This window comes from Aphelocoma coerulescens, chromosome 12 (assembly GCF_041296385.1).
Source record: "Aphelocoma coerulescens isolate FSJ_1873_10779 chromosome 12, UR_Acoe_1.0, whole genome shotgun sequence".
NCBI classification, from domain to species: domain Eukaryota; kingdom Metazoa; phylum Chordata; class Aves; order Passeriformes; family Corvidae; genus Aphelocoma; species Aphelocoma coerulescens.
In genome coordinates this window covers 9,141,921-9,154,876 of record NC_091026.1, presented here as the reverse complement: position 1 = coordinate 9,154,876, position 12,956 = coordinate 9,141,921, and the positions used below count along the sequence as shown (strand labels likewise).

Here is a 12,956-nt window from a genome sequence, read left to right as displayed (position 1 = left end):
ACCGTCTGTCTTTGAAATAGCCATTACTCAACCGCTTAAACCGCCATAGAAGGGTGGTTTTTTAGTTGAACCTTAGCCCAGTCGCACAACACAAATTTGTTGGGGCTTCTTTCTTTCTCTTTCTTTCTTTCTTTCTCTTTCTTTCTTTCTCTTTCTTTCTTTCTTGCTCTGTATATGCACACTTTCCCTTGAACTTTGCAATTTTATAATATAAACTATTGTTCTCTTTTTTGAAAGCTGAATTGTCATACCTAAACTGTGGAGATCCCTGAGGATCTCATTTTATGTCTTATGTACATTCAACTTAATATATGTCTCTGTTAAATTCCTTCTGGACAGGATTGTATTTTAGAATCTTGGTTTGGTTATGGTTTTAGATGGAGCACTCAGATGAAGCAACTTCCAATAAACGCACTTTGAGAACTTTGTTTCGTCCCGCTGCTTTACCTCCACCAGTCATATCTGAAACGTCACCATCACAGAAAAAACTATTGGCATACCACAGAGGCAAGGAGCAGGAAGAGGTGCTTAATCAGTTACTGTGAGTTTCATGTAATTCAAGACATGTTGAAATTCAAGTGAAAGAGACAATGCACATTTGACATTTGACAAATAATAATGGTGTTTGTTTAATGTAATTATAGTGAGATTTAGTGATTAAGGAGTTGGTAATGAAAAAATAGGTTGGATTGATTAAAGTGTTAGCACTATTTTTAATGTATTATTTGTAGTTTTTCTGCGCTTCTGATTCTGTGTTTTACTTTAGAATTGATCGAGCTCTTGAAGTCTATTACGTAACCATGGATGAAAGAGATAAGAGACATGCTGCACCTCCTATCACAGAACTGCCTTCCACTGTGAGAAAGTATTTCTTTATTATTTTAAGTCTCACCTATTTAGTTCTTAGTTATTGGGACATTTATTTTACTCATTAGAATTTACTTTAAGATACTTCTTTCATTCCTCAGTAATTTGTAAATATATTTATATACACAGGTAATCCAACTGAAATGTATACCTGTATATCTATAGAATAAAGTCTTTGTTTAGGAATAATATTTGTAAAATTTTAGATTTCTGGTATTTTTTTTTGTATGTTCTTCATAACAATTTTCTATTTCTTTTTATACAGATGGTTGATAAAGAAAGCCAACAAAGAGTGAGTTAAATTCTTTCATTTGCTTATTTTAGTGTAGAAGAGTGAACGGTCCTTATTCAGAGAAGTTGAGTATGTCATGTGGAATTATTGTTACTAAACAAGAAAAAGTAGTCTTGGTGGGGAAAAATGGAATAGGAACAAAATAGGAAACTTCTCTTGTGGTCCTGTAGAGGACCTGTAGAGGGAAATTATTTTTCTGTTATAGAAAGTACGTCTATCAATATTTAATTTAATCATAGTTAAAGATCATTACTTAGGAAAAAAACCTAACAGGCTTGAGGATTTTTTCAGTTGATGTCATAGATTGTAACTTAGCCTGTACAAAAAGTAGTCTTTGACATCGTTCCCTTAATCCTTAGAACATGCACTAATCCTGAAATTTTTGTATAGCTTTTAAAGTAAGACTTCATCTCTGAAAGCCAGTTGAAACTCAAATTAGTATTGAAATATTTATATTAAGTAGCCTAAGGTAACACCAATTTTGCTTAGCTGTTGTTAGGTAAACTCATCTGTAGACTGTAGTGATTTTATAACAAAGCTGTCAATCAAAAGCAGAAATACCTATTTATTTGGCCAAGACCCACTCCCCTTATGGGGGATGTTTGTCCACACTTTTTGCCAGATAAGTGTTTGTCCAAAGAGCAATAACCTTAACCTTGAACTGCTTTATTGTCAGCCATAAACTTCAGCAGAGAACCAAGGAAAATGCCATACTGACAAAACCAGTATTTGATATTTAAACATTAAGACAAAGAGACCATGTTACCAACCACAGAGTAGCTTTTAGGATATTAGTCACTGAATACTGAAAAGATTAGATTAAATACCCTGCCCTTAAGGATTAAAAATTGTGAATAAAAAGAGATTTTTGCCAAGCTTAACACAAAAATACATACATAGGCAGTTACTGACCTCTGACAACCTTGTCCTTTCAGGCAGACTACCTCTTTATGAAGACACGTGTGCAGAGGAATCCGATGATTCCCATCCAGCAGCAGTGGCTGAGGTCCATGCTCGCCCTGGTGCCACAGTCGCTCATGGAGGGCAGGGATAGAGAGCTGCTCACTGAAGACCTTTTAAAGGAGATAGTAAAGGATTATGAAAAGAGCATGCAAAGATGTGTGTGTAAGTACTACAAATTCCTCAGCACTTATATTAATGTCAGTATATATATTATAAGCTCCGTATTCCCCTGCTGAAAATAATTGTTCTAGTTTGTTCTTTCAGCCAGGCGTGATCTTTGTAATTAACTACTGATTTAGCTTTTTTTGCCTCATCAGATGTATGTTGGCCATAAGGTTGAAGGCAAAACTTGCTTATTTTATTTGAACCAGTAAAAAATTGACCAGCTGAAAGTACAGTTCAAGCAAAGACAGCTATAGACCTCAGGTCAAAAAGATTGATGGCTGCTGATGATATTTCATTATGTCTTTAACCTGTTTAGTTAATTTGAAGCAAGAATGTATTGCTGTCTACTGCTAAAGAAAGGAGAAACTTGTTGTGTACTAGTTATTCTTTCTCCCTCTTCAGGAACAGCAGCTTTTTTAAGATGTTCATGTACAAACACATCCATGAGTTTTCTGATGGTGCTACTGTCGCATGAGGAAGCTTTCAATAAAAGCCTGTGAAGATAATTACTGTTTTCAGATATCAGTCATAAAAACCTTTTAAAAAGAGTAATGCACTGGAATTTTGAAAGTGTTTTCCCTTGAAATCATGTCTTGATTTCCTGTTATTTACATTTCTAATATCTGGAATCTGAAATTGAGCCCAATTTTGTTAATATTTTAGTGGATGGCTGATCTTTTTAAAATGTAGATTAAAAAATACACAAATTAACATGGGACTAACCTCTTTGCAATGTCATCAGTGGGATAATTGTAGTTTCTTACTGTAATTATCTTAAACAAAGTTGCCGTAAATTCTTGCAATCATCAAATATATCAAGTTGGAAGGGGCCCATATGGATCAGAGTCCCACTCCTTGCTCCTTGCAGGGCTGTCTAAAACTCAACCATACAAGTGAGACCCCTGTCCCGATGGTCCTTGCACTCTGGCAGGCTTGGTGCTGTGACCACTTCCCTGGGGAGCCTGTTCTGTGGCTGACCATCCCCTCAGCAAAGACACTGCCTAAGTATTTAATTATTTAAACACAAACCCGTCTGAAAACCTTCAGGGACAGGGGCCAGAATTGGAATTAAGGCACCTGAATCTGTATAAATGTTTAACAGAAGCTGTTGATTTTGAGTGACCTTTGGGAGAATGTGTTTTGGAGGCTAGGGTGACACAATTGCTTTTTCTTCCTTCTATGTGCTTGGTTCAAGCACCTGGAGAAACACCAAGGAAGTACAGTGACTACTGAATATGGCCTAATTTTCTTCTAATGTTCATGTATTATTTTTTTTAGTGAGAAGAATTCTTGTTAAACCAGACATAAAAGAACTTGATAAATTGGAAGAGGAGGCACCTTTGCCTGTGTTACCTCTGTAAGTGGATTAAGTTAGCAAATAACCCTCTGGCAAAGCACACTGAGTTACATGAGGGAAATTCTTGTTGAGCTGTGTGAACAGAGTTATGGCACAGTATTAATTCTGGAGCCCTTCAATGGGACATTTTTAAATCTCTGTAGCTGATCTTGCATTTGAACACCTCTTACTTGAATGCTCTACTAAGTTTGAAAGCTCCTACTTGAAAGCTCTACTGCACTGACAGTGTTTCATTACTGCTGTTACAGTTACATAGAGCAGTGCTCATGACTGCAAATGAAACCTGGCTCTGAGTGCCCAGACACTAAAGTCATAGTGCAGCTGCCTTTGGAATGAAGTGTGTGTGTATGGGGAAGTTTTCTGGCTAATAGCAGCATTGTACAGTGCTTTGACATCCTAAAACTGCATATAATGCCAAGGTTTCATGTTATTTTGGTTTTATGAGGTGAAACTTTTGAGACTTTAGGCAAATCTATAATGCCCTCCCATCATGGAAAAGGAATTCAGGTAGATAGAATATAAATACCTGAACTGCACAATTTGCTGATGCATCAGAGTGTGTGCTATCAAAACGTGGTGATAAATGCTTCCTGATAGCAGTTGGTGAAGTTAGGAGTTCACATTGAAAGAGCTTTTGGAAGAGCAGGTGATCTGAAAATACCATGGAGGATAAAGCATGTTTTGTTAGACAGAGTGTCCTTATGACTTCCACTGCATGATAGGACATGTGTGTGGCATTTAAGTAACAATTCATGCTAGAAATAAGCTTTTGAATACTATCTTTTATATATAGCACTTTATTCAAGTGTGCTTGAGCTCTTAATTTTTGTTTGTTTATTTGTTTTGGTTGGGTTTTTGATGTTTTTTCTTTTTAGAGGCCTGGATTATTCTAGTACGTGGCATAACAGTTATATCAAAGCAAAACAGCAAATCATTTCCAGCTTACATATTCTTCACCCCACAATGAAAACTCTACTGGATTTCGGTTATTCAGCATTCTTTAACTTTCTTCTAGTGGATTTCTCTAGTTCCAGGTAAAGTCTGTTCTGATGAATTATTGACCCATATAAGTTTTTGAAGCTGGCAAAGATGAGTTTGTTCAGTTCTATTATTTATCATAGGGGATATCATAGGGAATTCTGTACTAATCCTGAAGATCAGTCTTCTTGCTGGTTTTCATCAGTTGAATTTTCTGTTTAATCTTGGAACTTTACATTTTCGTAGTTTTCAAAAAGATAATTTTCAAAATATTTTTCCTCATTATTTTTTCTGGTAATTGTTCTGTATTTCCTGGAGTTTGAGGTAGGCTTTTTCTTTCCTTTTCGTCTACTGAAGCAATGCTTAAGTTTCCACTCTGCTTTCTGGTACAGAAAGACTGGGTTTGTAATACAAAAGTTTGTATCGTTACCTTACTCCATGTTTGGTTTGTTTAAATTTTGTCTATGAAGTTGCAAGTAATTTTCTTTTCTAGACTGAAAGGACCAATTGACTGTAAATCTCTTAAAACTGATGCATCTCTAAGCTGTTCAAAAGCAGAAGAGGAGATAATGAGAACGTGGTACCAAAGAGTTGTTGGCCTCTTTAGTCAGTCAGAGGCTTTGGATGGTGTAGAGTTGGATCAGCTTGAGTCTTTCTATAACTGTGTGGCTGTGCTTATGTCTAATCAGGTAAATATCTTTCCTCCCCATGATAAATTTAATGGGATTAAACCACTTGCTTACTTTGTAGAAAAATAATGGAACAATAGTCTAATCAAATCACTGTAATTTTTTAAAAAAGAGAGGAAAATGCTTTCAAGATATTTCATTTCTACATACATGTATTAGTAATAGACATGCTTTTGTAGCAAAAATAAATGCATGGACTTTACTGAAATGCTTACTTGTTCATTAGTTTTCATCATTTAAGGGTTTGAACTAATACCCACTGGAGTTATTAGAAAAATTCACACTGCTTCAGTTATCCATGAATCAGGCCAGAAGTACTAAAATGAATGGAACTCCTGTCTTACTGGATGAATGGAAAATAGGTTCGGCCTTTGTTATGTCAACTAATAGGTGATCTATGTTGTTACCTAGCTGAAAGGATTACTGCAAAGAACAACTGAAGTTTTTGTGAAACTTTTTGATCCTGAAGACAGAAGTCGTCTGCCATTATTTAAGATGGACTTGACTTATGATGAAAATAGAATGGAGTTTTATCCAAGCTTACAAGACTTGGAAGAAGCAATTCTGTTTGTAGTAGATTGTATAGGACAGGCTCTCCAGGTGTGCTTTTGTCTTTATTTAAATACATTATTGTTAAGATGCTCAGTATGTGAAAATACTTGTGATTTAGGAGTCTGACTACCCAGGCAATGGGATCAGAATGCAACTTGTATTTATTTTCCACAATTATTCTACAGGTCACATCATGAATCTTGCTGCCCAGTGGTACTCCAGGCTCTGAAAGTAATTTTGTAATTCCTTGTTCATAAAAAATTGGTGCACCTGCTAGTGATGGTTTTAGTTTGCTCTTTGAGTGTGCAATTATAATAATTACATCTTTAATTATATGTGTGATGATTTGCAATAAATTTGCATTCAAGTTAAGATCTCCAGAGAAAGACAAAGAAAATTAGAGTTGATATTCCTTTTCTTTCTAAGAAATACTCAAATCTCTAAAAACTAATAAATACAATAGCAAAAGATTGATGTTTTGGGAACCCATCTGTGGTTCCAGGGAAGAGAGCCATTCTGGGGGCCTTGGATGTGAACTGAGTATTGGTCACTAGTCACATGTGATGGTGCTTTCAGAGAAGTGTTTTGGGGGTTGGTTTTCTGTATTTGCACATATGATATAATTTAATCTTATGCAAGGCTGGATAATTTTTTTTCCTTTTACGTATTTTCTGTTCAACTTTTTGCTTCAGGAAAAGTCATTCTACATGTGTATGAAGCACCTGAACTTGGTCATGGTTAGGGTCTCATTTTGTGATCATGTCTTCTGCAGATTGCAACTTACTTTTAAAGTATATGTATCCTTGCTCCGCTTTTTAAAATTTAAAGAATCAACACTTGCACTTCTCTTAGAACGTCCAAACGATGCGTGCTTGGCTAACAGGAGGCACTGCAACTGTGGATGCTGAGCTTCCTGCTCACACCGCACAATGGGCCAAATCCACTCTGAAAAAATCTATCAGAGACAACTTAGAAGGCCCAAAGGAACATTTTAAAGGCTATGGTAAGTGATGGAAGAGTGTGTAAATATCTGTTTCACCTCTTTGTAGTGAGTAACTTGCTGTTATGACATACGTATTTTAGTAATATAAATATGTTGTAATTGAATTGTAGTTGAAAGTTATGGCTGGCTTGTAGATGGAACTGCAGAGGAACGTATAAACAGATTTATAGCAGAACAACCCAGCTTTGATGAATACACTACTGTAAGTTTTAATTCTACACTTTATAAATAATTTTTACTATACATACAGCAATAATAAAAAGGTAGCAGAGGATAACAGGTGCTTAGCTTTTAGCTAAAAATTATATGGACTACCTACAACATAACTGATTTTTCCCCTAAAAATGTGTGGTAAATAGAAGAAATATTGCTTATTTTCTTCAATGTCTAATACTTACTCATGTAGCAACAGCTCTGAGCTGTAAAGTCTAATGTTTTTCTGAAGTTCATAGATGAATTCTTCACCCTCAAGAAGGAAATCATGAGTTTGCCAGAGGTGATTTATTTCCCTATGATCTGTTTGAATTGTGAGGATTTAAAGCAAGGTTTGGCTAATTGTGCAAACAACTTTGCAAAAATGCTAATGGACCAAATATTTACAGATTACAGAGAAGAAAATGAAAGGTAAGTAGAATTTTTCTGCTTGTGAGTGATCTATATTTAAATGCGTAGTAGAAACATGTAGAAGAAATGCAAATATACCATACTTTTGTTTACTGAAGGTTCTTGGCTAACTAATGATCTAATGCAGTTTGCACCAGCTGTTGTATTTTTTCTGCTGTTTCAGTCTCAAAAAAAGGTAGGAGAACATTTTAGTATAGACTTGAATAATGGAGGAGCTAAAAGATCAAAGAACTAAGATCAAAGAACTTCATTACTGTTCTGGATTTTTAAGTGTGAATGACAGTATTGCTGCACTATCAAAGGAAAGGCTGGTTAGACTTTCTTATTACCTAAGAGATACCTCCACAGGGCTGCTCTCAAGCCATTCCTCCCCATTTGGGTTTGTGCCAAGTGTTACTCCATCCTGGGTGCAGAATCTGGCATTTCAACTCATTACATTCCATCCCCTTAATGACAGTGAAATGTTTAATTCTGCAAGGTGTCCCATCCTTCAAGAGAGTCAGCAGCACCTCACAGTTGATATGATGAGCAAACTTGCTGATGATGCATTCAACTCCTGCATCCAAATAATTGATAAACACATTGAACAGAACTGGCCCAGAAGTGAATCCCGAGGAACACTGCTGGTAACAGTCACCAGCCATTTGCTACAACCCTTTGAGCTCTGCACTTCACCAGTTTTTCACCCAGCACACCATGAACCCACTCATCCCACACCTGGACAACTTGTCTAGAAGGATTCTGTGAAGGACAGTATCAACAGCCTTATTAAAACTGAGAAAAATTATATCCACCACCTTCCCTTCATCTTCTACATGGGTGAACTTATCATAGGATATCAATTTAGTTAAACAGGAGGTTAATTTGCAGGTATGGATTAAGTCATGAGGAAACTCTTACTACATTTTTTAGTTAAAATGAACAGTTGTGGCCAAGTTGTATAGTGATTCCACATTACCAAAGAGAGAAAATATTTACTAGAGTAGTATTTGTGTGTACACTAATGATACTTTTCTGAAGTCCTTTTACTAACAACAGGTAACCAAAGCATTTATTTCAGAAGAATACCCCAAAATCCAAACAAAGCAATTATTGCAAGTCAGAAACCAGTATTTGTCTAGTCAGACTTGGTCATATTCCCTTTCTAGTTTCATAAATAATGGAATTTGTGTGGGGATAATACTTAAAGAAGTAATTTGAATTTTTAATTATATTAAAGCTGAGCTTGAAGCCAGTCAAACTAAAATCTTAAAATGTTGGTATTTTATGCAAAATAAAACTATAGGATATGCAGTGAATTTGAAACCATTAAGGAATGGGCATTAAAAGTTCCTGAGTCAACAGAAGAAATGGTAGAAATAATGGATTACATAAAGAGGGTCAAAACCAAAGATATTCGAGACCTGGCGCAAAGGAGCAAGGTAAATGACTATCCTTTAATTCTTGATCTTTTATTAGATATGCTGGCCTATACAAATAGAGAATTCATTCTGGAGTGCAGACTTTTGTCTGCCTGTGTGAATAAACTCAGTGTAACTTCAGACAGAAGTGGGAAGTCCAGATTATTCTTTGCCATATGCCTTTGCTTCTTGTTCCCATTCCCATGCGTTCTGCACGTCTGTGAGAAAATGCAGCTTTTAATAAATCACTCAGTTTATTTTCTGTATCTTACTTCAGTACTGCTTAAAAATCTATTTGTGAAAATGTAACAGACAAGTATAAGGAACACTTTATATGTAAGAACAGTCAACAGATTTTGAACACGTGAGAAACAATTCACTCTTTGAGCAGAGTACAGGTGATGTTACATTAGGAGTAGTTTGTGTGTGTGTGTGAATATGTGTCAGATTTTCTGTTATGGTAATAGGTCTATAAATATAACACGTTTATATCTGCAGAAATTATATTTTGTATATTTTTAATAACATTAGTGTTTCTGCATATAGATTTACAGACCACAGGAGTCATATTTAGAGAAACAAACTCATGATCAGGGCAAGGATTTGAAAAATATTACACATATATTTTGAATGTTAATATTCTATTGGCTGAAGTAGCTCTGAATTCTGAAAAGTTCATGAAATGTAGATTTCTATTTTATCTTTGTGGATAATATTGTCCTACCCCATATTTTAAACAGACCTATGATACCTAAAGTTTTGTGAAATCTCTTTTTGTAGGAGTGCTGTCGGCAAATGAGTTACTTGATAGATGTTTTTCCATTTGCTCCTGAAGACATTGAACTAAATTCAACAGCTATATTATGGCCAAAGAAGATCAATCTCATTTTTAAAGAGCATGATATTGTAAGAGCATTTTCTTAGTTTGTGGTATATTTTGGCTTGTTAGACTTCTCACTTTACTTGAGCTATTTGTTTCCTCAGCAGGCAAAATGTATATACACATATAACATGAACCATACTAATTTAGACACGCATGAATAACATATTTCCAGATTTTTGTAACAAAAGTGGACTTTTTGTGGATAAATTTTAAAACTGTCACTGTAACTTGAAAGCTTCAGCAAATCTTATTATCTTAATATACTTGTGGTGAGTACTAGGTTATATGTAGGTAGATGAAAATTCACTACACTGCACATGTCTAGTACTGAAAATGTAATTGCCAGGCCCTTAATGAGACTGAGTGTCTGGACAGGAAGTCATTTAGTTAAAAAGGTATTTTATCCTGTCAAAAAAAGAACAGTGGGAACAATGTTTTCTAGCAATCATCAACAGAAGATACGCAACATCTCATTTTCTCTGTGTGACTGTAGATCGGTTTTCTTCCATGGTCTGTATTCATCTTGCTTAGCATGCTTTGTCTCTGTCTATGACACAGTCAAGCCTTTTAGGGTTCTCTTGCCTCTCTGTAGTAATTAACATAGATCTAATAATTTCTTCTGAAATTTTTAAAGAATTAATAATTAACATTTTAAAAAATCAGTATCTTTTAAATATTACAATTAAGGATTTCTCCTTTACTAAGTTTTGTTTAGATACCAAGGCATATGTCCAAGGGTACTAAATATGCCTCTGACTGAAAAGATACCCAGTTTGGGAGACTGCTTTGTCTGTAAAATACTTTGTTTGCATGTTATCCTCGTGCAAACAAAGTATTCTTTTAATCCCCCAAAAATAAATCAGTAAAATTAATTTTCTACTTCTGCGCAGAGAGTCCATGATGCTTGTTCTACTTCTTTTTAATGAAAATGGTAGTGCAGAGTGAATCTCACTTCTTAGTCAGAGTCCCTCAGCAGTGGGACCCTCTAACTGGCTGTCAAGTGACTTCCATTGTGCTAGAGGTTGAGGACAAGAAAAGTTTCACATCGAGTTTTCATGAGTCTGTATATTTGCATTCTATGCTCTCAGATATGAGTCTGTTCTTATTCTAATGCAAAAGGAAAAGACTGGTTCCTCCTTTGGAGAAGTTCTGTTTGTCTGCTTCACAAATTTTGCATGGCAAGTAGGTATACTTGTCTTAGGAAGTCTCCTCTCCCTTGACTGATTTTTTTCTTTGGTACCTTAAAAGAAACCCTTGAGTGTGCAGACCTAGTGCTTTAAGGTGGTCTTATGTTGTAGAGTTTCTGCCTTTTACAACCACAGGTACATGTGGGATAGCATTGGCTTTCAAAAACTGTAGGTGTCCTTTTTGACAGTAAAATACTGAATCCCAAAAATGAGAATATCTATTTTTTTTCTGTAATGCTTTCCTTTCTGTTGTCTGACTCCTGAAGGAGGCCTTTAAGGCAATCCTAGCTGCTCTGATTGAGATGGAGGTTCCATGCTAGCATATAGAGGTTGCACACACTTAAGTGGGACATACCAAAAGAAATTTCAGTTGTTGTAAGGATAATAATTTATCTGCATTGTTTGTTTTCTGTCTGTTTGCACTAAATGTTTAGATGGTAATGTGTATGTTAATCATTGAAAGGACTTACAACTGCCTTTGCATTGCTTTTTTGTCATGAAAAAAATCAATTCTTTTGTAGCTGATTGAACAGTCTAAAACTAAAGGAGAACGAGAAGCAGTACAGAAATGTGATAACCTGCATGTTGAATTGGACAAGCTTTATAATTCTGTAATAGAATTAGAAGAATACTCAGAACTGGATCGCATGCAACAGGTTTGATTAATAGTATAAAATCAGTAGAAATGTTTTCTGTGTTTAATACACAGGGACCATGGAAAAAAATTATAATTAAAAGTAATCAGTTTAGCAAATGTGAACTGAAACATTTATTATCCTCTTGCATGGTTTTTTAAAAAACAAAACACTTCAAAGCACAAAGCAGAAATCCTAAGCTAATAAATCCCAGTTGCCAATATGATTTGCCTGGTAATAAAAAAGTATGTGGCTGCCTCCTGGAACAGTGAGTTTTAAAGCACAAACAATTTGGAAATACTCTGGAATTCAGTAATGAGAACCAATTTTATTTTTCATAATGTTCATCTGGGTTCTTCACAGTTTATGTACTCATCAATAAGCAGACAAGTTTTTTAATCTTGTTTTCTAAAATTTTAATATGAAAGCTTATAATATTTTGATATCTTTTTTTGATAGCTGTTCAGAGCATAATTTTGTTATTTCTCAAATATACTATTATTTGATTTCAGTATGTGACTGACCTGAGGACATTGCAGAAAACAATACAGGACACTGATGAAACAGTAGCTGCTCTTAATAAAGAAGAGACTTTGCTTGGATGGAAACCAAGTGAATTCCCACTCCTCAACAACTTAAAAGCTGAGATAGAACCATACCAGAAACTCTTTAATCTTATACTGAAATGGCAGCGAACAGAAAAAAGGTAATTCCACTCTTAATTCTATAAGAGGGAGAGTGAGAAAAATGCTTATGCTGGTCTCATTCATGTCAGATGTAGAACATAGATTTGTTTCTTGTTAACATGTGTTATTAGCAAGTGAAATAAAAGGGTAATATACGTATCAGGCTTGCTACTTTTAATTCAGCTAGAAAAAATGTTGATTTGTTTTTATTTTTAAAATGTAATCATGGAATCATAAAATCATAGGATTTCCTAAGTTGGAAGGGACCCACAGGGATGATTGAGTCCAAGTCTTGGCCCTGCACAGAAGAATTACACCATGTGCCTGAGAGCAGAGGAGCATATCTCAGACTAGGTTCTAATTGTATTGGTCATGCTGGTGTAGCCTGTAATAAGACAAGCTCTGTGAAAATGTATTAAGAAGAAAAATTGTTTTATGAGCCATTTTGTGTTCCAGAAAAGGAAGAAATTCAACTAGAAAGCTCATCATCTATATGTAATCAAAACTGGTTTTAACCTAGCAGCTGTCCAAAATGGTGGGTTCAAATTACTGTGTTGCTGTCCGGTGGCAAGATCCTACCACAAAACTGTACTCTGTGTATAAATTAAGGGAGATTGTTTATCATTTAATGCATTCTTCAGAAGTTATAATGTGTTGTGGCTGAAAGTGGGGGGG

The 12,956-nt window shown here is 35.3% G+C and overlaps 1 protein-coding gene across 1 annotated transcript in view; it reads left to right on the top strand.

Annotated features, from left to right (window-relative positions):
* The window catches only part of DNAH12 (dynein axonemal heavy chain 12), a 59,620-nt gene that overhangs the window by 835 nt on the left and 45,829 nt on the right, over nucleotides 1-12,956 (top strand). The window contains exons 3-17 of the mRNA XM_069028251.1: nucleotides 378-541; nucleotides 767-857; nucleotides 1,133-1,159; nucleotides 2,095-2,284; nucleotides 3,566-3,644; nucleotides 4,520-4,678; nucleotides 5,116-5,311; nucleotides 5,723-5,911; nucleotides 6,716-6,866; nucleotides 6,977-7,068; nucleotides 7,312-7,490; nucleotides 8,776-8,911; nucleotides 9,671-9,796; nucleotides 11,482-11,616; nucleotides 12,108-12,301. Coding sequence (XP_068884352.1) covers nucleotides 378-541; nucleotides 767-857; nucleotides 1,133-1,159; nucleotides 2,095-2,284; nucleotides 3,566-3,644; nucleotides 4,520-4,678; nucleotides 5,116-5,311; nucleotides 5,723-5,911; nucleotides 6,716-6,866; nucleotides 6,977-7,068; nucleotides 7,312-7,490; nucleotides 8,776-8,911; nucleotides 9,671-9,796; nucleotides 11,482-11,616; nucleotides 12,108-12,301 — 2,108 coding nt within the window. The remainder of the gene's footprint in view (nucleotides 1-377; nucleotides 542-766; nucleotides 858-1,132; nucleotides 1,160-2,094; nucleotides 2,285-3,565; nucleotides 3,645-4,519; nucleotides 4,679-5,115; nucleotides 5,312-5,722; nucleotides 5,912-6,715; nucleotides 6,867-6,976; nucleotides 7,069-7,311; nucleotides 7,491-8,775; nucleotides 8,912-9,670; nucleotides 9,797-11,481; nucleotides 11,617-12,107; nucleotides 12,302-12,956) is intronic.